At 51.7% G+C, this 17302-nt stretch overlaps 6 protein-coding genes across 6 annotated transcripts; 4 read left to right on the top strand and 2 right to left on the bottom strand.

Annotated features, from left to right (window-relative positions):
- The first annotated feature begins 230 nt into the window (after positions 1 to 230).
- Positions 231 to 5384, top strand: BO66DRAFT_390315 (putative chromatin remodeling complex subunit (Chd3)). The gene is made up of 3 exons (XM_025646973.1): positions 231 to 954; positions 1016 to 4583; positions 4643 to 5384. The coding sequence occupies exons 1-3, from the start codon at positions 571 to 573 to the stop codon at positions 5164 to 5166; spliced, it is 4476 nt and encodes a 1491-aa protein (XP_025506020.1). The 5' UTR covers positions 231 to 570; the 3' UTR covers positions 5167 to 5384.
- A 908-nt stretch (positions 5385 to 6292) lies between these two features.
- On the top strand, positions 6293 to 8712 carry BO66DRAFT_39663 (uncharacterized protein). The gene is made up of 3 exons (XM_025648521.1): positions 6293 to 7164; positions 7241 to 7316; positions 7368 to 8712. The coding sequence occupies exons 1-3, from the start codon at positions 6721 to 6723 to the stop codon at positions 8483 to 8485; spliced, it is 1638 nt and encodes a 545-aa protein (XP_025506019.1). The 5' UTR covers positions 6293 to 6720; the 3' UTR covers positions 8486 to 8712.
- A 474-nt stretch (positions 8713 to 9186) lies between these two features.
- Positions 9187 to 11045, bottom strand: BO66DRAFT_390313 (mitochondrial 37S ribosomal protein mS35). Its single transcript, XM_025646972.1, has 2 exons — positions 10409 to 11045; positions 9187 to 10249 (listed from the first exon to the last, which is right to left on the bottom strand). The coding sequence occupies exons 1-2, from the start codon at positions 10965 to 10967 to the stop codon at positions 9633 to 9635; spliced, it is 1176 nt and encodes a 391-aa protein (XP_025506018.1). The 5' UTR covers positions 10968 to 11045; the 3' UTR covers positions 9187 to 9632.
- A 196-nt stretch (positions 11046 to 11241) lies between these two features.
- Positions 11242 to 12377, top strand: alg13 (N-acetylglucosaminyldiphosphodolichol N-acetylglucosaminyltransferase catalytic subunit ALG13). Its single transcript, XM_025646971.1, has 3 exons — positions 11242 to 11812; positions 11874 to 12012; positions 12071 to 12377. The coding sequence occupies exons 1-3, from the start codon at positions 11479 to 11481 to the stop codon at positions 12207 to 12209; spliced, it is 612 nt and encodes a 203-aa protein (XP_025506017.1). The 5' UTR covers positions 11242 to 11478; the 3' UTR covers positions 12210 to 12377.
- A 391-nt stretch (positions 12378 to 12768) lies between these two features.
- On the top strand, positions 12769 to 14331 carry BO66DRAFT_39619 (actin-related protein ArpA). The gene is made up of 3 exons (XM_025648412.1): positions 12769 to 13626; positions 13684 to 13998; positions 14056 to 14331. The coding sequence occupies exons 1-3, from the start codon at positions 12859 to 12861 to the stop codon at positions 14116 to 14118; spliced, it is 1146 nt and encodes a 381-aa protein (XP_025506016.1). The 5' UTR covers positions 12769 to 12858; the 3' UTR covers positions 14119 to 14331.
- Positions 14332 to 16831: 2500 nt separating this feature from the next.
- Positions 16832 to 17302, bottom strand: BO66DRAFT_409905 (DUF3602 domain-containing protein; the record flags this gene model as incomplete). The annotated part of the gene is made up of 1 exon (XM_025649207.1): positions 16832 to 17302. One exon carries the CDS (start codon positions 17300 to 17302, stop codon positions 16832 to 16834), a length of 471 nt encoding a protein of 156 aa, XP_025506015.1.

Here is a 17302-nt window from a genome sequence, read left to right as displayed (position 1 = left end):
GTGGAATCTTCAATCCCCTGCAGTCTTCTTCCCTTATTTATCATTCACTTAAAACTGATCATCATCCAAGACGAGCAGCTGTAGATAGAGCCCCACAGGAGAGAGTCCCAGCCGTTTACTCCGTACCGCAGAAAGCAATCAAACTCACCGCCCGCCACTTACCGTAACCAAAACCAAGTCCCTGATAAGATAGGCGCATCATCTTTATTCCTTTCCAAATCGCGTCGATAGAACGCGTCCGCATGAATTAATTAATATCACCGTCTCAGGAAGAGACGCAGCTGCTATACAGTTTCTCGACGATGAAGCGGCACATTTCTCTTGCTTTCTTTGTGCACAAAAGTCAACCGTCTCGACTCGCTTTCTAGAGCCTTCAGCCTCAGCGTCACCTTACCCCGGTGTCAACTCATCTTCAATATTTGATTTCAACGAATACCACAACCTACCTCTCTTCTTCCGATTATACAGGCCCACATAGGACTTCCATTGCCATTGTCAGCTCATGCTTCAATCCTGAAATATCATATCCTTGACGGAACAGGAATTCAGAACCAAAGACCAAACCAGCACATGTCGGACAACTCTGATAGCGAAGGCGGCCTTGTTGGAGAGCTTCTTGCCAAGTTCAAGAGCGGCCCTGCTGCTCGCACTTCGGAAGCGCCTCAAGATGGAAGAGCCTTGAAAGAGTCTGAAATGCCAGAGATTGAGGCATCTGAAGATGATTTCCCACCTCAGCAAGATTCACCAGAACGCGATTTGATCCAAGAAAGTCCTTCAGAGCTTCAGCTACCGCGGCCTGTCGTTGAGGTTCCACTTGCCCCCAGCAGTGTTATTGAGGACTGCGACTTCCTACCTGGACACTTTGAAGCTCTCTACATCATCAGTGAGGAGGTTTCTGAGACAGAGGGCGGGCTTCTGTATCGTGTTAGGTTGAAAAGTGGCGAGATTCAAAAGGTATGTTGCGCTTGCAACTTTTTTGCCCGCGTATCGTGTAACTAACCGTCCGATCTCTCAGGCCTCATCCGAGCAGCTTGAAACTCTCAAAAATGGACGGCAAGCTCTATCGAATTTCTTCCAATACGGTCCCAATGAATCAGCCTCATCTCAATCCCACGAAACATCGGAAGAAGATTCGGACTTGTCCGACGCAAGAAAGCGGACCAGGAGAAGTACTCAGCGATCTACCCGGGCTATAAATACTGGGTTCACAGCATTTTTCGGAGATTTGAGTAGCGATGACGAGATAGGTCACCCACGACGAGGAGGTTATTCTTCCAGTGAAGATATTATCGCATCATCTGGTACAAGAACAAGGGGGCGTCGCATGTTACGAGCTCGAAAGAGTAAGTCGCGCTCGGAGATCCTGCTATCGGACGAAGAAGACAGCCGCCGTAGTACTCCAGTAGGCACACGTCAGTCGACAAGGACTCGAAAGGTTTTACGGAGGAATCTGCGCGAACGGAATGAGGACGAAATTTCCGAGAATGAGGGCACACTGAAACATCATGAAAAGTACTTCGGTGCCAAAGAAAAGTTTCAGAAGATGCCGGAAAATGATCCTTTTCGAGAAAGACATCGCGGCGCTTGCAAGAGTTGCCATGTCATTGGAGACGATTATGCGAAAGGGCCTCTCGTATTCTGCCAGGGATGTACCAGCAGTTTCCACCATTCATGCTTGGGTCCTCGGGCTGCCCGAGACCATCTTGTTACTAAAGTCACCGAAGACTTGTTTGTCCTTCAATGCCGCAATTGCCTGGGAGTTGCTCATTCGAAAGACCCAATTGTTCCTCATCAGGGCCATTGTGCTATCTGCAATCGCGAAGGGAACATGTCAAGGCCACTGCGGGATCGTCTAACGCCGAAGCAGGAGCAACAGTCTCGGCAGCAGAACGGTGGGAAGGATCCTATAACTTTCATCGATATGTCGCGGGTCAATAATGTGGCTAATCTACTATTCCGTTGCACTACTTGTCATCGAGCCTTCCACTTCGAGCATCTATCTGACGTCGCTCACCTTACGTGGCATTGCCAGGACTGTGCTTCAGTACCGGGAGAAGTCGGTGCTATAGTTGCCTGGCGACCAGTCGATCCAGAGGCGAAAACCGCGAAAGAAGCGGAGCGGGAGTATCTTATCAAATGGAAGAATCAGTCCTACGGCAACGCGACCTGGATGCCTGGAAGTTGGGTCTGGGGCTTTGTTAACCATATCATGCGTCGAGCCTTTCTTAAGAAGAACCTCGCACCGCAAAGGACTATTGAAGAAGCTGTCCCGGAGGACTACTTGCGCATCGATATCATCTTCGACGTCCGTTATTCTAGCTCATCGCCGCCTGGAGAAAGCAAGCAGCGGTCCTATGAAACAGACCTGGAGCGAATTGACAATGTGTCTCAGGTATATGTCAAATTTAAAGGCCTTCCGTATGAGGATGTAGTCTGGGATACGCCTCCTGATCGGAGTGATGCAGAGAGATGGGAGGACTTCAAAGCTGCTTTTGCGGACTGGGTCAAACGGGAGTATGTCCGTCAGCCGAACCAAGAAACTTTGAGGAGACATCTGGCCAAGAAGAGAAAGAAGAACTTCCAAACTGATCTAGTCAAAGATCATCAGCCTACCATTATGACGGGTGGTGAGATGATGGACTACCAACATGATGGTGTCAATTGGCTCTACTACATGTGGTTCAAACAGCAAAACGCTATTCTTGCCGACGAGATGGGTCTTGGAAAGACAATACAAGTCATTGGCTTCATGGCTACCCTGATTCAGTACCATAGATGCTGGCCTTTCCTAGTGGTGGTGCCTAATTCCACCTGTCCCAACTGGCGCAAGGAAATCAAGTCATGGGTTCCTTCAATGCGGGTGGTGACATACTACGGGTCTGCATTTTCTCGCAATCTTGCCAAAGAGTATGAGATGTATGCTGATGACGATCCTACTCTCCGATGCCACGTCGTCGTGACTTCGTATGAGACGATGGTTGATGATGCATCCCGCAGATTCCTGGCAAAGATTCCCTGGGCCGGCTTGATTGTTGACGAAGGCCAACGGCTCAAGAACGACAAGAGCCAGCTTTATGAAGCACTGTCGCGGATCAGATTTCCGTTCAAGTTGCTTTTGACCGGCACTCCGCTCCAGAATAACATCCGAGAACTATTCAACTTGCTTCAGTTTTGCGACCCGTCAAAGAAGGCCTTTGACCTCGAACAAGAGTACGGCACGCTTTCACAGGAGAATATTACAAAGCTGCATGAAATGCTACGGCCTTTTTTCCTGCGACGGACAAAAGCGCAAGTGCTCACGTTTCTTCCCCCAGTTGCCCAGATTATTGTTCCGGTCTCGATGTCTGTGGTACAGAAGAAACTATACAAATCTATCCTTGCCAAAAACCCTCAATTGATCAAGGCTATCTTTCAGCGCAATGGGGCCAAGGCTTTGAAGCAGGCCGAAAGACATAACCTGAACAATATTCTCATGCAATTGCGCAAATGTCTGTGTCATCCATTCGTCTATAGCAGAGCCATCGAGGAGAGAACTGCTGATAGGATGAAATCTCATCGGCACTTGGTGGATGCAGCTGGTAAACTTCAATTGTTGGAATTGATGCTCCCGAAACTCAAGGATCGTGGCCATAGGGTCCTCATTTTTAGTCAGTTCCTCGAAAACCTCGACATAATCGAGGATTTCCTCGACGGAATGGGTTTACCACATCTTCGCCTCGATGGTAGAATGACTTCGCTCGAGAAGCAGAAGACGATCGACGATTACAACGCACAAGATTCGCCCTACTTCGCCTTTCTTCTCTCGACTCGGTCTGGTGGAGTGGGGATCAACCTGGCTACTGCAGATACTGTGATCATTATGGACCCGGATTTCAACCCCCATCAAGACATGCAGGCGTTGTCGCGTGCTCATCGGATAGGGCAAACGAACAAGGTTCTTGTCTTCCAGCTTATGACCCGGAGCAGTGCCGAAGAGAAGATCATGCAAATAGGCAAGAAGAAGATGGTCCTAGACCACGTTCTTATTGACCGCATGGTGGCGGAAGAAGATGACGGGCAAGATCTTGAGTCTGTGCTCCGTCATGGAGCTCAAGCCTTGTTTGATGACGATGACTCTGGCGATGTACGATATGACTCTGAGTCTGTCGATAAGCTCCTTGATCGCAGTCAAGCCGAACAAGCTAAGGCGCCCGTTGAAGGTGACCCGGAGTCCCAATTCAGCTTTGCTCGGGTGTGGGCAAACGATAACCAGAATCTGGAGGATCGCCTCCAGGAGATGACTGAGCAGACTGAGCAGACTGTACCCAATGCTGACATCTGGGACAACATTCTGCGCGAGCGAGAACAAGCTGCAGCCGAGGAAGCCAGGCGAAAAGCGGAGACATTTGGTCGTGGAAAGAGGAAGCGTACCAATGTTGATTACGGCAAAACTGCCAGGGAATCGTCCCCCGTCGATGATCATATAATGCGACTAGCGGACAGCGACGGAGAGTACCAGGTCGAAGACGCCGTTGACTCCGAGTCTGACTTGCCCCCTGAGCTAGACCGTGATGAACTGGCCATCATCCCCAAAAAGACTAAAAGTAAGTGCTCGATTCTCCTTCAATTGAGGTCATTCGCATTTCGCTAATGCAAGCCACAGCTCGAGAATTCGAAAGAATTGCTCCCATCAACTTGCCGCTGGCCATGGATGGCAGTGCGGAACCTAACCAAACTCAGCAACCCACTTGTATTGCATGCAAGCAGGCTCACCCAGTTGGTTCCTGTCGCTTGAGGTTGGCTGGTGTTGAGCATTGTCCCCTCTGTGGTCTTGCCCACTATGGTTATTCGCGCACATGTCCTCATCTGAAGTCTGACGCACAAGTCGCCAGGATGCTGGATGCTATAAAGCATAGTACTGAGGACAGGGAGCTCGTTCTCCTAGCGAAAAAGTATCTGACTGGTATTCGTGGCAACCTTGCACTGCGCAAGAGAAAAGAGGCCAGTAAGGCTGCAGCAGGCGGTGCGACTCTTCCTGCCTCCACCCCTGTTGCAACCAGCTCCCCCGTCGTCGATCTCACTACTGAACATCGCATGGAGCCAGCTGGTCAAGCATTGATGAATCCCGGACATTCTTTCCCTTCATCTACTCATGCATCTCAACACCATCCTACCAACGGGGTGTAAATGGAATAGTTCATCGAGAGGGTCGGGAAGCTGCAGGAAGCAGCACGTGGCGGTGGTGGTTTTGTGATTTTGTTCTCTTTCCATAGGGGTTGATTCAGCGTTAGTTGCCTCCAGGGTCTCGGAGTTCGTGATATCATAGCATTGGCAGGAGTTGCATGAAAAAGCTATGTAATTACATTTTGTTTAGATAAAGCAATGGACCTGAGGCAGACAAATCGGGTCACATGTTCCTTCCTGTTTGGCTCCGGTTGGTTCAAACCAGAACATCCCGCCGACTGCATCTCGTTTGTGGATATCAAATTCAGGACGGAACTCGAAGTAGACTTCATTTCGTTTGTTGCCATCATCCTCCTTTTTCCGCGCATCGCGTACTGCGCATTTGCAGAGATTTTTCGCAATACCGTTTGTGGATAATGCTGATTTGCTCATTCGTTGGATCGTTCGTGTCACCAACGTCACCCGCCGATATAATCGTTACTTACTCCCTCCACGTTGCCAGCAGACCGCATCGAGGCTTATCAGACACATTGTGTCAATCTCAGGACTGGAAACGAAGTTTGGGTCGTTCCTATTAGGTGACACTCTGTCAGGGACAGCACGGGCAAGCAAAGAATGCCTGTGTATCGACATTGATCATTGACCATTGGCCATTGAATTCGTCCCGGATTCAATTGATGCAGAGAGAAAGCATGGTTCAAGTCAAGAGGTATGAGGATGGAGGGAATCAGTCCGGTACGAGATATCACCCAGAGGCTGAATTTATCGGAGAGACAGCAATTGCACCTTTTCCACAAGAGCGGACCAAACCCCCCCCATAACATGCGACCAGCGAGGAGGCTGCAGCCATCCGGGACGGTTGTACTGGCGAGCATCATCGGACAAACACTGACGGCATTTAGTCATGGCTGGATCTGGACCCTGCGACTGCTCTTATCCTCTGCGGAATCTTCGCGCTGGTATTTCTTTTTCTTTTTTTCTGGTCTGTTGCCAATATTCGGCCGGTTGAGAATCTTTTGATTTGCATTGGATTCTCTGGGCGGCGAACATTAGATGTGTTCTCAGACTGGCTTTCTATACTCCTCTTCCTGTCGCTTCTTTTTTGCGTGACTGTTTCTGCAGGGCTGTTAGTGATATAACACCAATCTCTGCAAGCTCACACGCCTAGGTTGCTCTTGTTCCTGGAGTGAATGGTGTATCGTTCTCTGTGTGGTTAAATCAACCCCTGTTGCCAACGCCTGTCTCAGTGAATGTTAACTGATTTTTTGCGGGCCAGTGATTCACCGATCTTTAACACGGTCTTCCTTTCTGTTTATTTCTTTGGATCCTCTGCTCTCTGCTTTTCTTTCTTAATCTCTTCGCTGTGGTTGTGTTCTCTTTACTTCCATCCCTCTACTTCTATCTCTCCACCATTCATCCTTACACTCTTTCCTTTCCCATCTCTCATGGCGATATACTTCATCTTCTAGCATAGGTTATATCGCTTCCTGACACTCAGCTTCTCATCCGTCTATCCCTGCCGAAGACTGAGTTGCAAGTTGGCGCTGCCAAGCAGCCATGTCTTCGCCGATTCGCCCTCAGTTTTTCTGTACTCGCCCAAATGGCACCCTCACTCCCCTGGTTGCTGTCGACGAGCTGCCCTCACATATCTCAATCCGCGGTGCTCCCCGTACCCTCTCGCCAAGCGAAACTCAAGGCATGACTAGTCTGGGTACTGTGAGCTCTAGATTACAATTCTATGTCCTCGAGGGCGCTCTCCCACACACAACTCGCGCGTCGCCCGGTACCGCACCTGGACATCGCTCCCGCGACAATGACGTGCAGGCGACGCTTATGAATCTTGCTTCCGATGAAAATATACCTGTTAGCCAGAGAGTTGCTATCAGTACGCTTTTGCAACATGGTGTATCTCAAAACTGGTTTGCGACACCTTCCTCATCCAGCGGCTGGCTGGTCCCAAGCAGCAATGTGAATCCTCAAGGAAACGGTACTGCTAGACAGGTACGTGTTACTCTACATACGATGCACTAGAAAGAAGCCGAATCCAGGGTAACGAGTTTGATTAACCCTCTTGCAGAGCCCCCACTACAACTCGAAGAAAGAGTACTGCTCTTATTGGATCCGTCATGGCGAATGCGACTATCAGCAACAAGGTGAGGGGCTCATGTTACATTTGGTCAGCATAAATCTAACACTCGCCATAGGATGCCTCTATAAGCATGAAATGCCTCACGATTTGTCCATGCTAGAGAAGCTTGGTCTGCGCGACATCCCTCGCTGGTACCGCGATAAGTTCAATATTCCCAGCCTACTTCCCAATGGGCATGGACATCCTCGTACCCCCCTAAACCATACACTCCCTGCACCCGATGCTGGTTCCTACAGCAGATCGCTTCCCTATCACCCGCGCATGGGTATGAATGAAGTGCTTGACGCGCCTGAGATAAAAAAGGAGCCTGAACAGGAATTTGCTGCAAACCAGCTCTCCATCCAGCAATCTTCATTGGGATTTCCTGGTGCCTCGAGACTCGCTTTGCCGGCTACGGACGCAGCGAAAGCTTCTAAGACTCAGAGGGTCGAGCAAAAGCACACTACCAGTTCCAAGAGTGTGGCTCTAAGGAAGCTCGATCTTCTGTCTTTTGATCCGCTCCCGGAATTCCAGGAATATTCATCCTTGAGGCCTGCCAACGGAAACAACTCGCCTGCTTGTGACTATCCACGCCCGCATGAGAGTACTGCTTACAAGAACGTTGTTACCGATCCTTTTGAAGGCACTTGCAGAGATTCGCGTGGAAGTTTTGGCCGTATCCCACCTTTCCTACCTGCCTCTCTTGGTATGAATCCGTGCCAGGGTTCAAGTATCTTACGGGATGCTGCACCTCAGGGACGTTCCAAGAAGACCCATAGGTCCCGTCGTTTGTATCAGCCTCGATCACAATTCCCATCGGAAGATCCAAACTCTGAAATGGAGGAGCGAGTCGCTGGGGCGAGCTATTCTAGCCAGGCCACTCTTCCGTCAAATTGTGCATCGCCTGCCTCGAAGGTCACATTTGGGACTTTCGGATCTCTCCAGACGCATGCTAACCCGAGTCTCATGCATGGATGTGCCGCATCCGAGCCGCCTACTCGAGATGCCTCCCCTTCTACACACTCCAGTACTGCATCGTCGGAGTCCAGCCCTGGAAAGCGTCGCAATCGCGTCAAAGGCAAGAGCCACAAGCCCAATTCCGGGACCATTGGTCAGAAGATTTATCGTCAACGCTCTGTCGGATCTTCCGAAGATGAATTTTTCGGCGGCTTGTCCATGGAAGAGGAGAAGTAAATAGAGACTCTACTAGGTGAGACCGGAATGTGCCCACACGTCTATGGTCTGAGGCTTTCTTCTACTTGATCGGAAACCAGCTGTTTGTTCTTCCCCCATCACACATAAATATGCGACTTTGCGGCTTTTCCAGGTGCTACGATGCGAATTACTATGATATGCTACACGGGATCTCCTTTGCGAAATAAATATACCTTTTCTGTCTCAAAAGGAACGGAGGACTCCCCCACTTGACTTGACGTTGAAGTTGGAATGAAAGAAAATGGAGGTTCTGTTCGCCTACTACTACTACTAATCTAGCCTTGAAGGCGAAACTTGTATCTGAACACACACAGTGCTTCTTTCTCGGCGCCGTTCGCACATCATATGTATGCTGTCAATACTATGTTGGCTTTGTTTTTCTCATTTTCTGCTTTCCAAGTTTCCTCTTTTCCAGTTTCCATTTTCGTTGCCCCTACCCCCCTCTCTTGTTCGGAGAAGACACGGTCTCGTGTGCGAAATGTAATATAGCAGAGGTCATGTCTATATTTGGATGGGAGTTGGGCGGAGGCGATGGATTTCGAACATGTGAAATAGGGAGCACAATCATGCCCTGATGCAATGAAACAGCCCTTGAGCTTTGCAGATGCACATCACTCATGGAAGATCTCGAACATAATAACTCTTTGGAGATGCCGTAAGCACACACACACCTTTGTACTCTTGTAACCCGCGAGGGACCTCTCTTCCTTATCGCTCGACGGAAACACAACCAAGCCCCCGCCCTCCTGTGCCATAGCCGTGAAGTTGGAATGAACCTTCCTGTGCCATGTCTGTGAAGATAGAATGAAGTATAATACATTGATATGATGAATCTAGTACAACCCGTGCAGAAAAGAGCAAATTGCGCCACCCTGTTTTGATCTGAGCTTACAGAGAAGTTCCGGGAAATTAAGACAAGAAGACAGGACCGGAAGAAAGAAAGGAAACCAGAAGAAAAGAGCTCCATGACAAGACACATCATACACACATATACACCCCGCAAATGATTCCTGATCCTCACACCCGCAGGCGCGCGTGCGCGCATTAATCATCAGAATCTTATGTGTACGCCGGGGGGATTGATTCCCGGAGCACGTCCACCACCACCACTACCACGGCCTCCTCCTCAGCGCATTCTACGCTGCGGAGGTCTAGCACCGACCCTCACACCGACCTTCGCGCCCTTCTGGTCCTCCTTGCCCGAGAGCCTGGGCATGGCGGAGGTCAGCGCGGGGAGGGACTTGATGGCCTCGGAGATAATCTGGTTCCCGTCGACGACGGTGTCGGGGAGTTGCTCCAGCTGCTTGCGGGCCTTCTGGGCGGCGCGCCTGGCGTCGAGCTCGCGGCGGCGCTCGGGGGTGATGGCCCACTCGTCGGGGAAGCGGAGACGGGTCTTGGGCTTGTGGTGGCGGAGGTCGAGCGGGACGTCGGCGAAGCTGTCGCCTTCCTTGGCCTCCTTGAGCAGGGACTGGATCAGGTCGCCCAGGTAGCGCTTGTTCTGGGCGCGGTGCTGGAACTTCTCGCACGACATGCGCACGATGTCGGTGTCCGGGTTGTAGCGCACGCCGACCAGCTTGAGGAAGGTCTGGCGCTGGGCCTCGGTCAGGTGCTTGGGGGTCAGATCCTTGGAGGCCAGCTCGACCACGACCTTGTGCTGGGCCGGGTGCTCTTCGCCCATGTAGGTCGTGTACCGGAAGCGGAGGATGTGGGTTTCGGGGGGCAGGGTGAAGGGTTTGGCGAGTTCTGCGGAGGGGGACTTGGGGTTAGCGCTTTTTCTTGTGGTGGGGGGTGCTTCGTTTCTCAAGCTGGGAGGTGGGGGATCAAAGTTGAAGTAGAAGGATGGCCCCCCGCCTCCTCCCAGGAGTCAACGAAAGACAAAAGGGATGAAGAGTTAAGTCATACTGCTCAATGACGGCATATCCCAGGCGGCGATCCGCGCGTATTCTCTGATCTCACGGTGCTCTTCCAGCTCGGCATAGGCCATGGTCGTCATGTCGTCGTCGTTGAATTCGTCGTCCATATCCTGCACCAGACCGAACTCGTCGGGCTCCTCCTCCGACCAGAATCCGTGCGTGTATGCTGCTTCCGTAAAGCGCCAGGGCTGTACGTGCTTGTCCATCGCGGCGATTCTCTGGTCGATCTGGGCCATCCGGGCCTTGCGTTTTTCCGGGTCGTTGAATTCGGCGATCATGCTCGTGTTCGCCTTGTCGAAGGCCGCGCGGTCTTCCGGGGACATCATGTCGTACAGGGACCGCTGCTCCGGAGTCAAGTTCTCGGGCGAGTACTCCGGGAGGTTGGGGTAATCCTCCAGGCGCCGTGGGCGAACCTCAGGGATGACCGGGTCTTCGGGCATGCGAGAGAGCGGCGTGGCGGAGAAGGAGCGGTAGGAGGGATTGGCGATGGGACCTCTTCGGGCCAGGGAGAAGGCCGAGCGGCCCAGAGACCTGGCTACTGAGGCCATTGTGAGGGGAGGGGGAATGGAATGGAGGGGGGAGTTGTAGGCGGAGGATTGGATGGAGGGTTTCAAGGTTGGATGTTTTTTTTGATGGAGATGGGATTGGATGGGATTGGATTGGGAACTTCTTTCTTTCCCGGGCCCGCAGTCCACTATCCCCTTTGGGGAAGGCGGTCCTTTCACCGCCATCCAAACTGCCGGACATTCTTGACTCTATGCGAGTAAGTAGTAGTTAGTTAAGTCCGCTTCGCATCTCATCATTTTCTATGAGCACGTAACAAACATAATTAACTGACACTTGCAAAGATATGTCATGAGTCACTACTATTAACTAACTGATGACTGTTGGGCGATTCCATTCACATCAAGCCTAAATCAGGCATGCATGACTTTGTCTAGCTGGCTGGTGCCTAGTCACAGTGCTGATAATCGCTGATCATCAACTTCTTGGTTCCCACTTCCGTTGCATCGATCCACCTATCCTATCCATATACAAATTATGCCAAGTACGTCTACCATGGCGATGATGCAAGACCAGCCCCTGAAGTTCTGCTTCGTGACTGTGGGAGCTACCGCTTCTTTCAACCTCCTTATTCAGTCGGTTCTGGAGCAAACCTTTCTACGTGAGCTGCGCGCACACGGTTACACCAACCTGCTGGTCCAGTACGGCAAAGACGGCAGCACCCTCTTCGATGAATTCCTGCGCCAATTTCCCCCGGGTAGTGAGGGCCAGCACGGTCTGCTGATCGATGGATTCGACTTCAACCCCGACGGACTGGACAATGAAATGCGTCTTGCCAAGGCACGGCCCTCGGAAGGTCGAGTTGGTGGGTTGATTATCAGTCATGCCGGTATGGTTGCAACCTTGCCGATGGACTTCACAATGCGCGAGCTGACCACCATGAATCCTAGGCTCTGGCAGCATTATGGATGCATTGAGACTGGGCGTGCCTCTTGCGGTGGTCCCGAATCCGACCCTCAAAGACAACCACCAGCAGGAGCTGGCCGATATCCTCCAGGAGCAGGGTTATCTCATTGCGAGTCACTATCAGTAAGTTCTTCAGTCTCTGCTTCCTTGTGTGGTGGACGTCGAATTGAACTCCAATTAGGGATGTTGCGACAGCAGTCGATAGGGCTGAACGCCTGCGAGTTCAGATGGCCAAGTGGCCGCCGGTCTCCAAGGCCCAGGAAATCCCTCCGCCGAGCCTGGATCAAGTCATGTCTGACGAATTGGGTTTCTTGGATTGATTTGTTTTTTTTCACAGCCCAGTATCTCTTACTCCTCATCGCAAATGAAATGTTGTTGAGGAACGGATTGCCATGGCGTTACGGGGCGTGAGTGCTTTAGTATAGAAGAGGAATGAGATGGCTTTGGACGGTTGCAATCACCAATGGCGCATTAGCATCCATAGTTGAGGACTTGTCATTTCGCTCCGCTAATGATGAACACGTTTCTCATTGATTCATCCTCTCAAATTTGAACCCGAGGTACGTAGTATGGAAAAAGGATACCTAGTAGGAGGATGAAGTCGAGGATTGGTGGTGGAGTGGCCCAAGCTTCTCCGCGCGGGCAGATCCAACTAAACCGACTGATTGGACTTTTGAGTACTTACTTTCTTTCCCTTCCCCGAAACGCGCAAAAAGAACTACCACCGACTTTCTTGTCCTTTTCTTCTCCTTGCTCTTTCTCCCTCCCACGCATTGTTCTTCTACCATCTATGTCCTTGGAACACTATATCTCATAAAATCAAACGTATTCCGACCGACTCTTTTATCTCACTAGCCATTAAAATCGGCCGCGGGGGCCTTCCACTGCATATAAACAATCGACGGCCCAAAACACCCGCTCCGAACCTCAACCAGCGCTCCGTTTCCCCTTTCCAGCTTCCTCCCCACAATGGCAGAAGCCACCCTTCATAACGCCCCGATAGTCATCGACAATGGCAGCGGAACCATCCGCGCCGGTTTCGCGGGGGAGGAGATCCCCTCGTGCTTCTTCCCCTCGTTCGTCGGTCGGCCCAAACACCCGCGGGTGATGGCCGGTGGCCTGGAGGGCGACGTCTTCATCGGCTCCCGCGCTCAGGAACTGCGCGGCCTGCTCAAGATCCGGTACCCCCTGGAGCACGGCATCGTCACGGACTGGGATGACATGGAGAAGATCTGGCACTATGTGTACGAGAACGAACTGAAGACGCTGCCGGAGGAACACCCCGTGCTCTTGACGGAGCCGCCGCTCAACCCGCGCAAGAACCGCGATGCCGCCGCCCAGATCATGTTCGAGACCTTCAACGTCCCCGCGCTGTATACCTCCATCCAGGCTGTCCTGTCGCTATACGCGTCCGGCCGGACGACGGGCGTGGTCCTCGATTCAGGGGATGGAGTGTCCCACGCGGTGCCGGTGTTCGAGGGCTTCGCCATCCCCAACAGCATCCGGCGGATCGACGTGGCCGGGCGGGATGTGACGGAGCAGCTGCAGTTGCTGCTCCGCAAGAACGGCCATGTGCTGCATACCAGCGCGGAGAAGGAGGTGGTGCGCATGATCAAGGAGAAGGTGTGCTACGTGTCGTTGGACCCCAAGCGGGAGGAGAAGGACTGGATGAACAACTATCACAAGTCGGAGACCAAGTCGGTGGACTATGCTTTGCCGGACGGGCACAAGATCAAGGTACGAGTTTGTGATGAGTGGGCGGGGCATGTTTTTTTCTCTAATAGCTACGCATAGATCGGGCAAGAACGCTACCGCGCGCCGGAGATCCTCTTCGACCCGGAACTCATCGGTTTGGAGTACCCGGGAGTGCATCAGATTGTCCAAGATGCGATCACCCGGACGGATCTCGACCTGCGCAAGTCCTTGTACCTCAACATTGTCCTCTCTGGAGGCTCGACATTATGCAAGAACTTCCCTGATCGGTTGATGCGGGAGATCAAGCGCTTGGCTGTGGAGGACATGAAGATCCGGATCTCTGCTCCTGCTGAGCGGAAATACACGACCTGGATTGGCGGAGGTATCCTCGCTGGTTTGAGCACATTCCGCAAGGTAAATTACATCCCGCATTTGAAGTTCATTGGAGCTGTGGCTAACGAGGACCACTAGATGTGGGTGAGCGCGGACGAGTGGCACGAAGATCCTGAGATCATTCACCGGAAATTCGCTTAATCGTGAGGCATCGCAGGACGACGTCCCGACTGAGGACAACATGACATGATCGACGGACAACAATCCCATCGCGCAGAAGTCAGTGGATGCTTCCGAGGGCACGAATGACTAGTATGCACGAAGGGGATGGTTGTCTAGACAGGTCCCTGAAGAAGTTCGGGGCCAAACCATAACCAACAGCAGTCTTTTCATAGATACCCCTGCCCCTTTTCCAATTTCTGTCTCCGACACTTTAAACAACCTATCCACCACTTCCAAAGCACCCCAGATGATACGTTTCGTGCATATTCTTCTCGACAACCATACAACCCATCACTTCTAAGTATGTCCCCTATGCACGCGCACGCGCACGCGCACGCGTACACGTAACCGAGACGTGTTGCATTCGAACCCAGCTGTCACACCTCTCGGCTTGGCAAGTATCCTCACCTGGCTCTGCTGGGACGGATCATTCGCCAAGCCAATCGCAATTCGGGGTCTTCGGGATGATCCCTCACTGCTGCTGAGGAGTGACTTGAACGAGTAAATTGAGCGATGACAATCCACATTCTTCTCCTTCTGCTCCTTGTCAAGTGGTCACTCCAACCTCCGTTCTCTTCGACTGTACTTTTTGTGTAAATATTGAATGGCATAGATGAGATGAATGAGCGATTGACACAATTTCTTGAATGACAGCTGCATGGCACCTCTTCCCTTTCCTCGTCTGCGACCTGCGACCCAAAGCCCAATAATGAGCATTGATTGAGCTCGCAAAGAGAATCCACCGGACTGTACATCTACCAACAACCAATCTGAAGGAGTAGATCGGGTGCGCATGGTGACACCAAGCCCCCAGCCCCTCGGTCCTCAAACCCACCCAATACTATACTGTACTATTCTATACTGTTCCACCATCTTGACGCCTCGATGCAGGGCAATCGCCGAACAGTCTAGTCTAGAAATAAGTCGCCGTGCTGTTGGGTCTACATGTTCCCGGCCAGTTGCGTGCGTGGGATCTCGTCTTGCATGAACTCCAGATACTGATATCAGGTGCCAGGTGTGCAGTACAACCTTCCTGAATGGATTGATTGGTTTTCGTGTCCTGACGAAACCTCGGGGTATGCTGCTACTGCTACTGCTACTGCTACTGCAGTGTAAATCGAAAGAGAAGAGATGCAGTATACTATAGCTCCGTGATCGCCCAGTCAAGAAGTACAATACAGTGTCCTCAGGCAATCAGGCAATCAGGCAAACCCAGATAGATTTAACCTTGAAGCGTTCCCTCGTGAACTTACCTTCCCGAGTACCTTTGTAATTAGAGTACCCTCCGTCGAGTCGGTGCTTCTTACCCACGTATAGACTCTCCACCTCAACTCCAACACCAATCCACTCCAAAGTTCGTTTATCCGCTCCCCCGTGAAGACGATCTCGATACCACAAAGACGACGACGACGACGACCACCACCACCACCCAGCTCATCAAGAGCGGAAATCATGCCCACCTTTACGACGTCCCCAGCCCCGCCAAAAACCCACGCCCACATTGTATGTATGCTATGACACCAATCCATCCAATATGTCACAGTATGAGCACAGCACACCACAGCACAGACTCTAGACCACCTTCTAGAATAGAATCTAGACCCGACCACACCCCCCCCCCAAAACGCACTCGAACCTCGGGTAGGTCCTGGAAGGGCGAAAGAAAAGACAGAGCGAAAGAAAAGAGAAAGGCTTTCTTTCATGTCCTCATGAGTAACTTACTGTAGGTAAAGGTTAAGTAAGGTTTGGAGCCATCCCGAGGTGCTGACATCTCCGCCTCCCGGATTCCCCGTCCTTCGTACGTACTTCGTACTCGAGTTGGTGAACAACTCGCGAGGTCTCCACTTCTGCGTAAGAGTTGGGTTTGTTTGCGAGTACGAATCTCTTCGTTTTTTCCCCCGCACTCTGTGTTTTGTATGTGGGCATCGGTTTTTCCTGGGTCTGTACTACTCTAGGGGGCTGGGGTTATGCTTACAATAAGGGAAAGGAATGATTCTACAATGGAAGAGGGGGAAAAGGTTTTGCTTGTCTGTTCTTGTTTTCATTCCACACGCTGTCGAGAAAGTAGCTATCTAAGGGGTTGTACAGGAGATAAGTTTCGTTTCATTCGTTCGTTCATATGTGAAGAATGAATGGTTGCATGGTCAGGTACATGAGCTTTAGCTTCGGTTATGCTGCGCTGCGGTGGATGAGGATCCAGGATTGTTGTGTTGAAGTTTGGATGGCAGACAAGACAAAAGAAAAAAAAATAGAAAAAAAAAAGTAGATGCCATGCGATGTTGATCCAGTACTGAATCAGCTTGCGAACATAGCGATTGGGGTATCATGTTGAAGAGATGTGAATGCGATTCGAAGGTTGAAGGTTTGAGATGTTGAGGTGAGAGTTCCCACAAGCTCGTGGAGTGTAAACAGTAGCACCCCTTGTTGGTTGAAGGTTCAAAAGAAATTAGATAGATGCGTAGTTGTGTTGAGAACAAATGCATGTAGAGGTCGAATCCCCCAGGCCGAAAGTAAGGCGGTAAAATCAAGAACTTTTTTTGTGGTGGGAGTCGTAAAGTCGTGAGTCATGATCCAGAAGGACAAATTCGCAGGCGCTTTGGTGAACAAGCAAAGGCTGAGAATGAATAAGTGGAAAGTCGCAAAGGACGGCTTTGCTGGTGGTTGGTTTGGTTGTCGTCCCGGGCTGGCTGGCTTAGGCCATGCCCCGGAGCTTGCCCCAGCCCTTATTCAGACCTCGGAGAGCACGCTCGCGCGCGGAGCCAGAGCTACTGCTGGTGCCATTGCTGCTGGCGGAGAACTTTCGCGACAGGCTGCTGGACGAGTCGTCGCTGAAGACCATGTTGCCGGCACCGCCGCGGCCGACGTGGTAGACGGGCGCGGCGCGGCGGAGCTCACGCTCCAACTCCTCGTCGAAGCTGAAGATGGCGCGCTCGCTGCCACTGTGGACGTTCCCGGCGCCGCCCCGGCCAGACTTGAAGGTGCTGGGCACACGCGAGTCGAGGCGCGTCATGGAAGCCGGTCCGGAGGCCGTCTGCGAAGGAGTGGTCTTAGTGCCCTTGAGGTTGATGACATTGCCGGCGCCTCCACGAGCCGTGTGCAAAGCGGGACGGCTGGTGTGAGGGACCGATGGATGCGGTTCAATGACTCGATATGATCCCGGCAT

This window comes from Aspergillus aculeatinus, assembly GCF_003184765.1.
Source record: "Aspergillus aculeatinus CBS 121060 unplaced genomic scaffold BO66scaffold_13, whole genome shotgun sequence".
NCBI classification, from domain to species: Eukaryota; Fungi; Ascomycota; class Eurotiomycetes; order Eurotiales; family Aspergillaceae; genus Aspergillus; species Aspergillus aculeatinus.
Note: the sequence above shows the minus strand (reverse complement) of the source record. Positions and strands in the feature narration are given on the sequence as shown.

Bases quoted from the DNA above. Each gene is read 5' to 3' on its own strand.
- BO66DRAFT_390315 (XM_025646973.1), top strand. From the start codon at position 571: ATGTCGGACAACTCTGATAGCGAAGGCGGCCTTGTTGGAGAGCTTCTT. The intron at 955-1,015 runs GTATGTTGCGCT...CCGATCTCTCAG, and splicing joins AAAGTGGCGAGATTCAAAAG to GCCTCATCCGAGCAGCTTGA. The intron at 4,584-4,642 runs GTAAGTGCTCGA...TGCAAGCCACAG, and splicing joins CATCCCCAAAAAGACTAAAA to CTCGAGAATTCGAAAGAATT.
- BO66DRAFT_39663 (XM_025648521.1), top strand. From the start codon at position 6,721: ATGTCTTCGCCGATTCGCCCTCAGTTTTTCTGTACTCGCCCAAATGGC. The intron at 7,165-7,240 runs GTACGTGTTACT...ACCCTCTTGCAG, and splicing joins GAAACGGTACTGCTAGACAG to AGCCCCCACTACAACTCGAA. The intron at 7,317-7,367 runs GTGAGGGGCTCA...CACTCGCCATAG, and splicing joins ATGCGACTATCAGCAACAAG to GATGCCTCTATAAGCATGAA.
- BO66DRAFT_390313 (XM_025646972.1), bottom strand. From the start codon at position 10,967: ATGGCCTCAGTAGCCAGGTCTCTGGGCCGCTCGGCCTTCTCCCTGGCC. The intron at 10,250-10,408 runs GTATGACTTAAC...CCCCCTCCGCAG, and splicing joins GGATATGCCGTCATTGAGCA to AACTCGCCAAACCCTTCACC.
- alg13 (XM_025646971.1), top strand. From the start codon at position 11,479: ATGGCGATGATGCAAGACCAGCCCCTGAAGTTCTGCTTCGTGACTGTG. The intron at 11,813-11,873 runs GTATGGTTGCAA...CATGAATCCTAG, and splicing joins GTTGATTATCAGTCATGCCG to GCTCTGGCAGCATTATGGAT. The intron at 12,013-12,070 runs GTAAGTTCTTCA...AACTCCAATTAG, and splicing joins CTCATTGCGAGTCACTATCA to GGATGTTGCGACAGCAGTCG.
- BO66DRAFT_39619 (XM_025648412.1), top strand. From the start codon at position 12,859: ATGGCAGAAGCCACCCTTCATAACGCCCCGATAGTCATCGACAATGGC. The intron at 13,627-13,683 runs GTACGAGTTTGT...AGCTACGCATAG, and splicing joins CGGACGGGCACAAGATCAAG to ATCGGGCAAGAACGCTACCG. The intron at 13,999-14,055 runs GTAAATTACATC...GAGGACCACTAG, and splicing joins GTTTGAGCACATTCCGCAAG to ATGTGGGTGAGCGCGGACGA.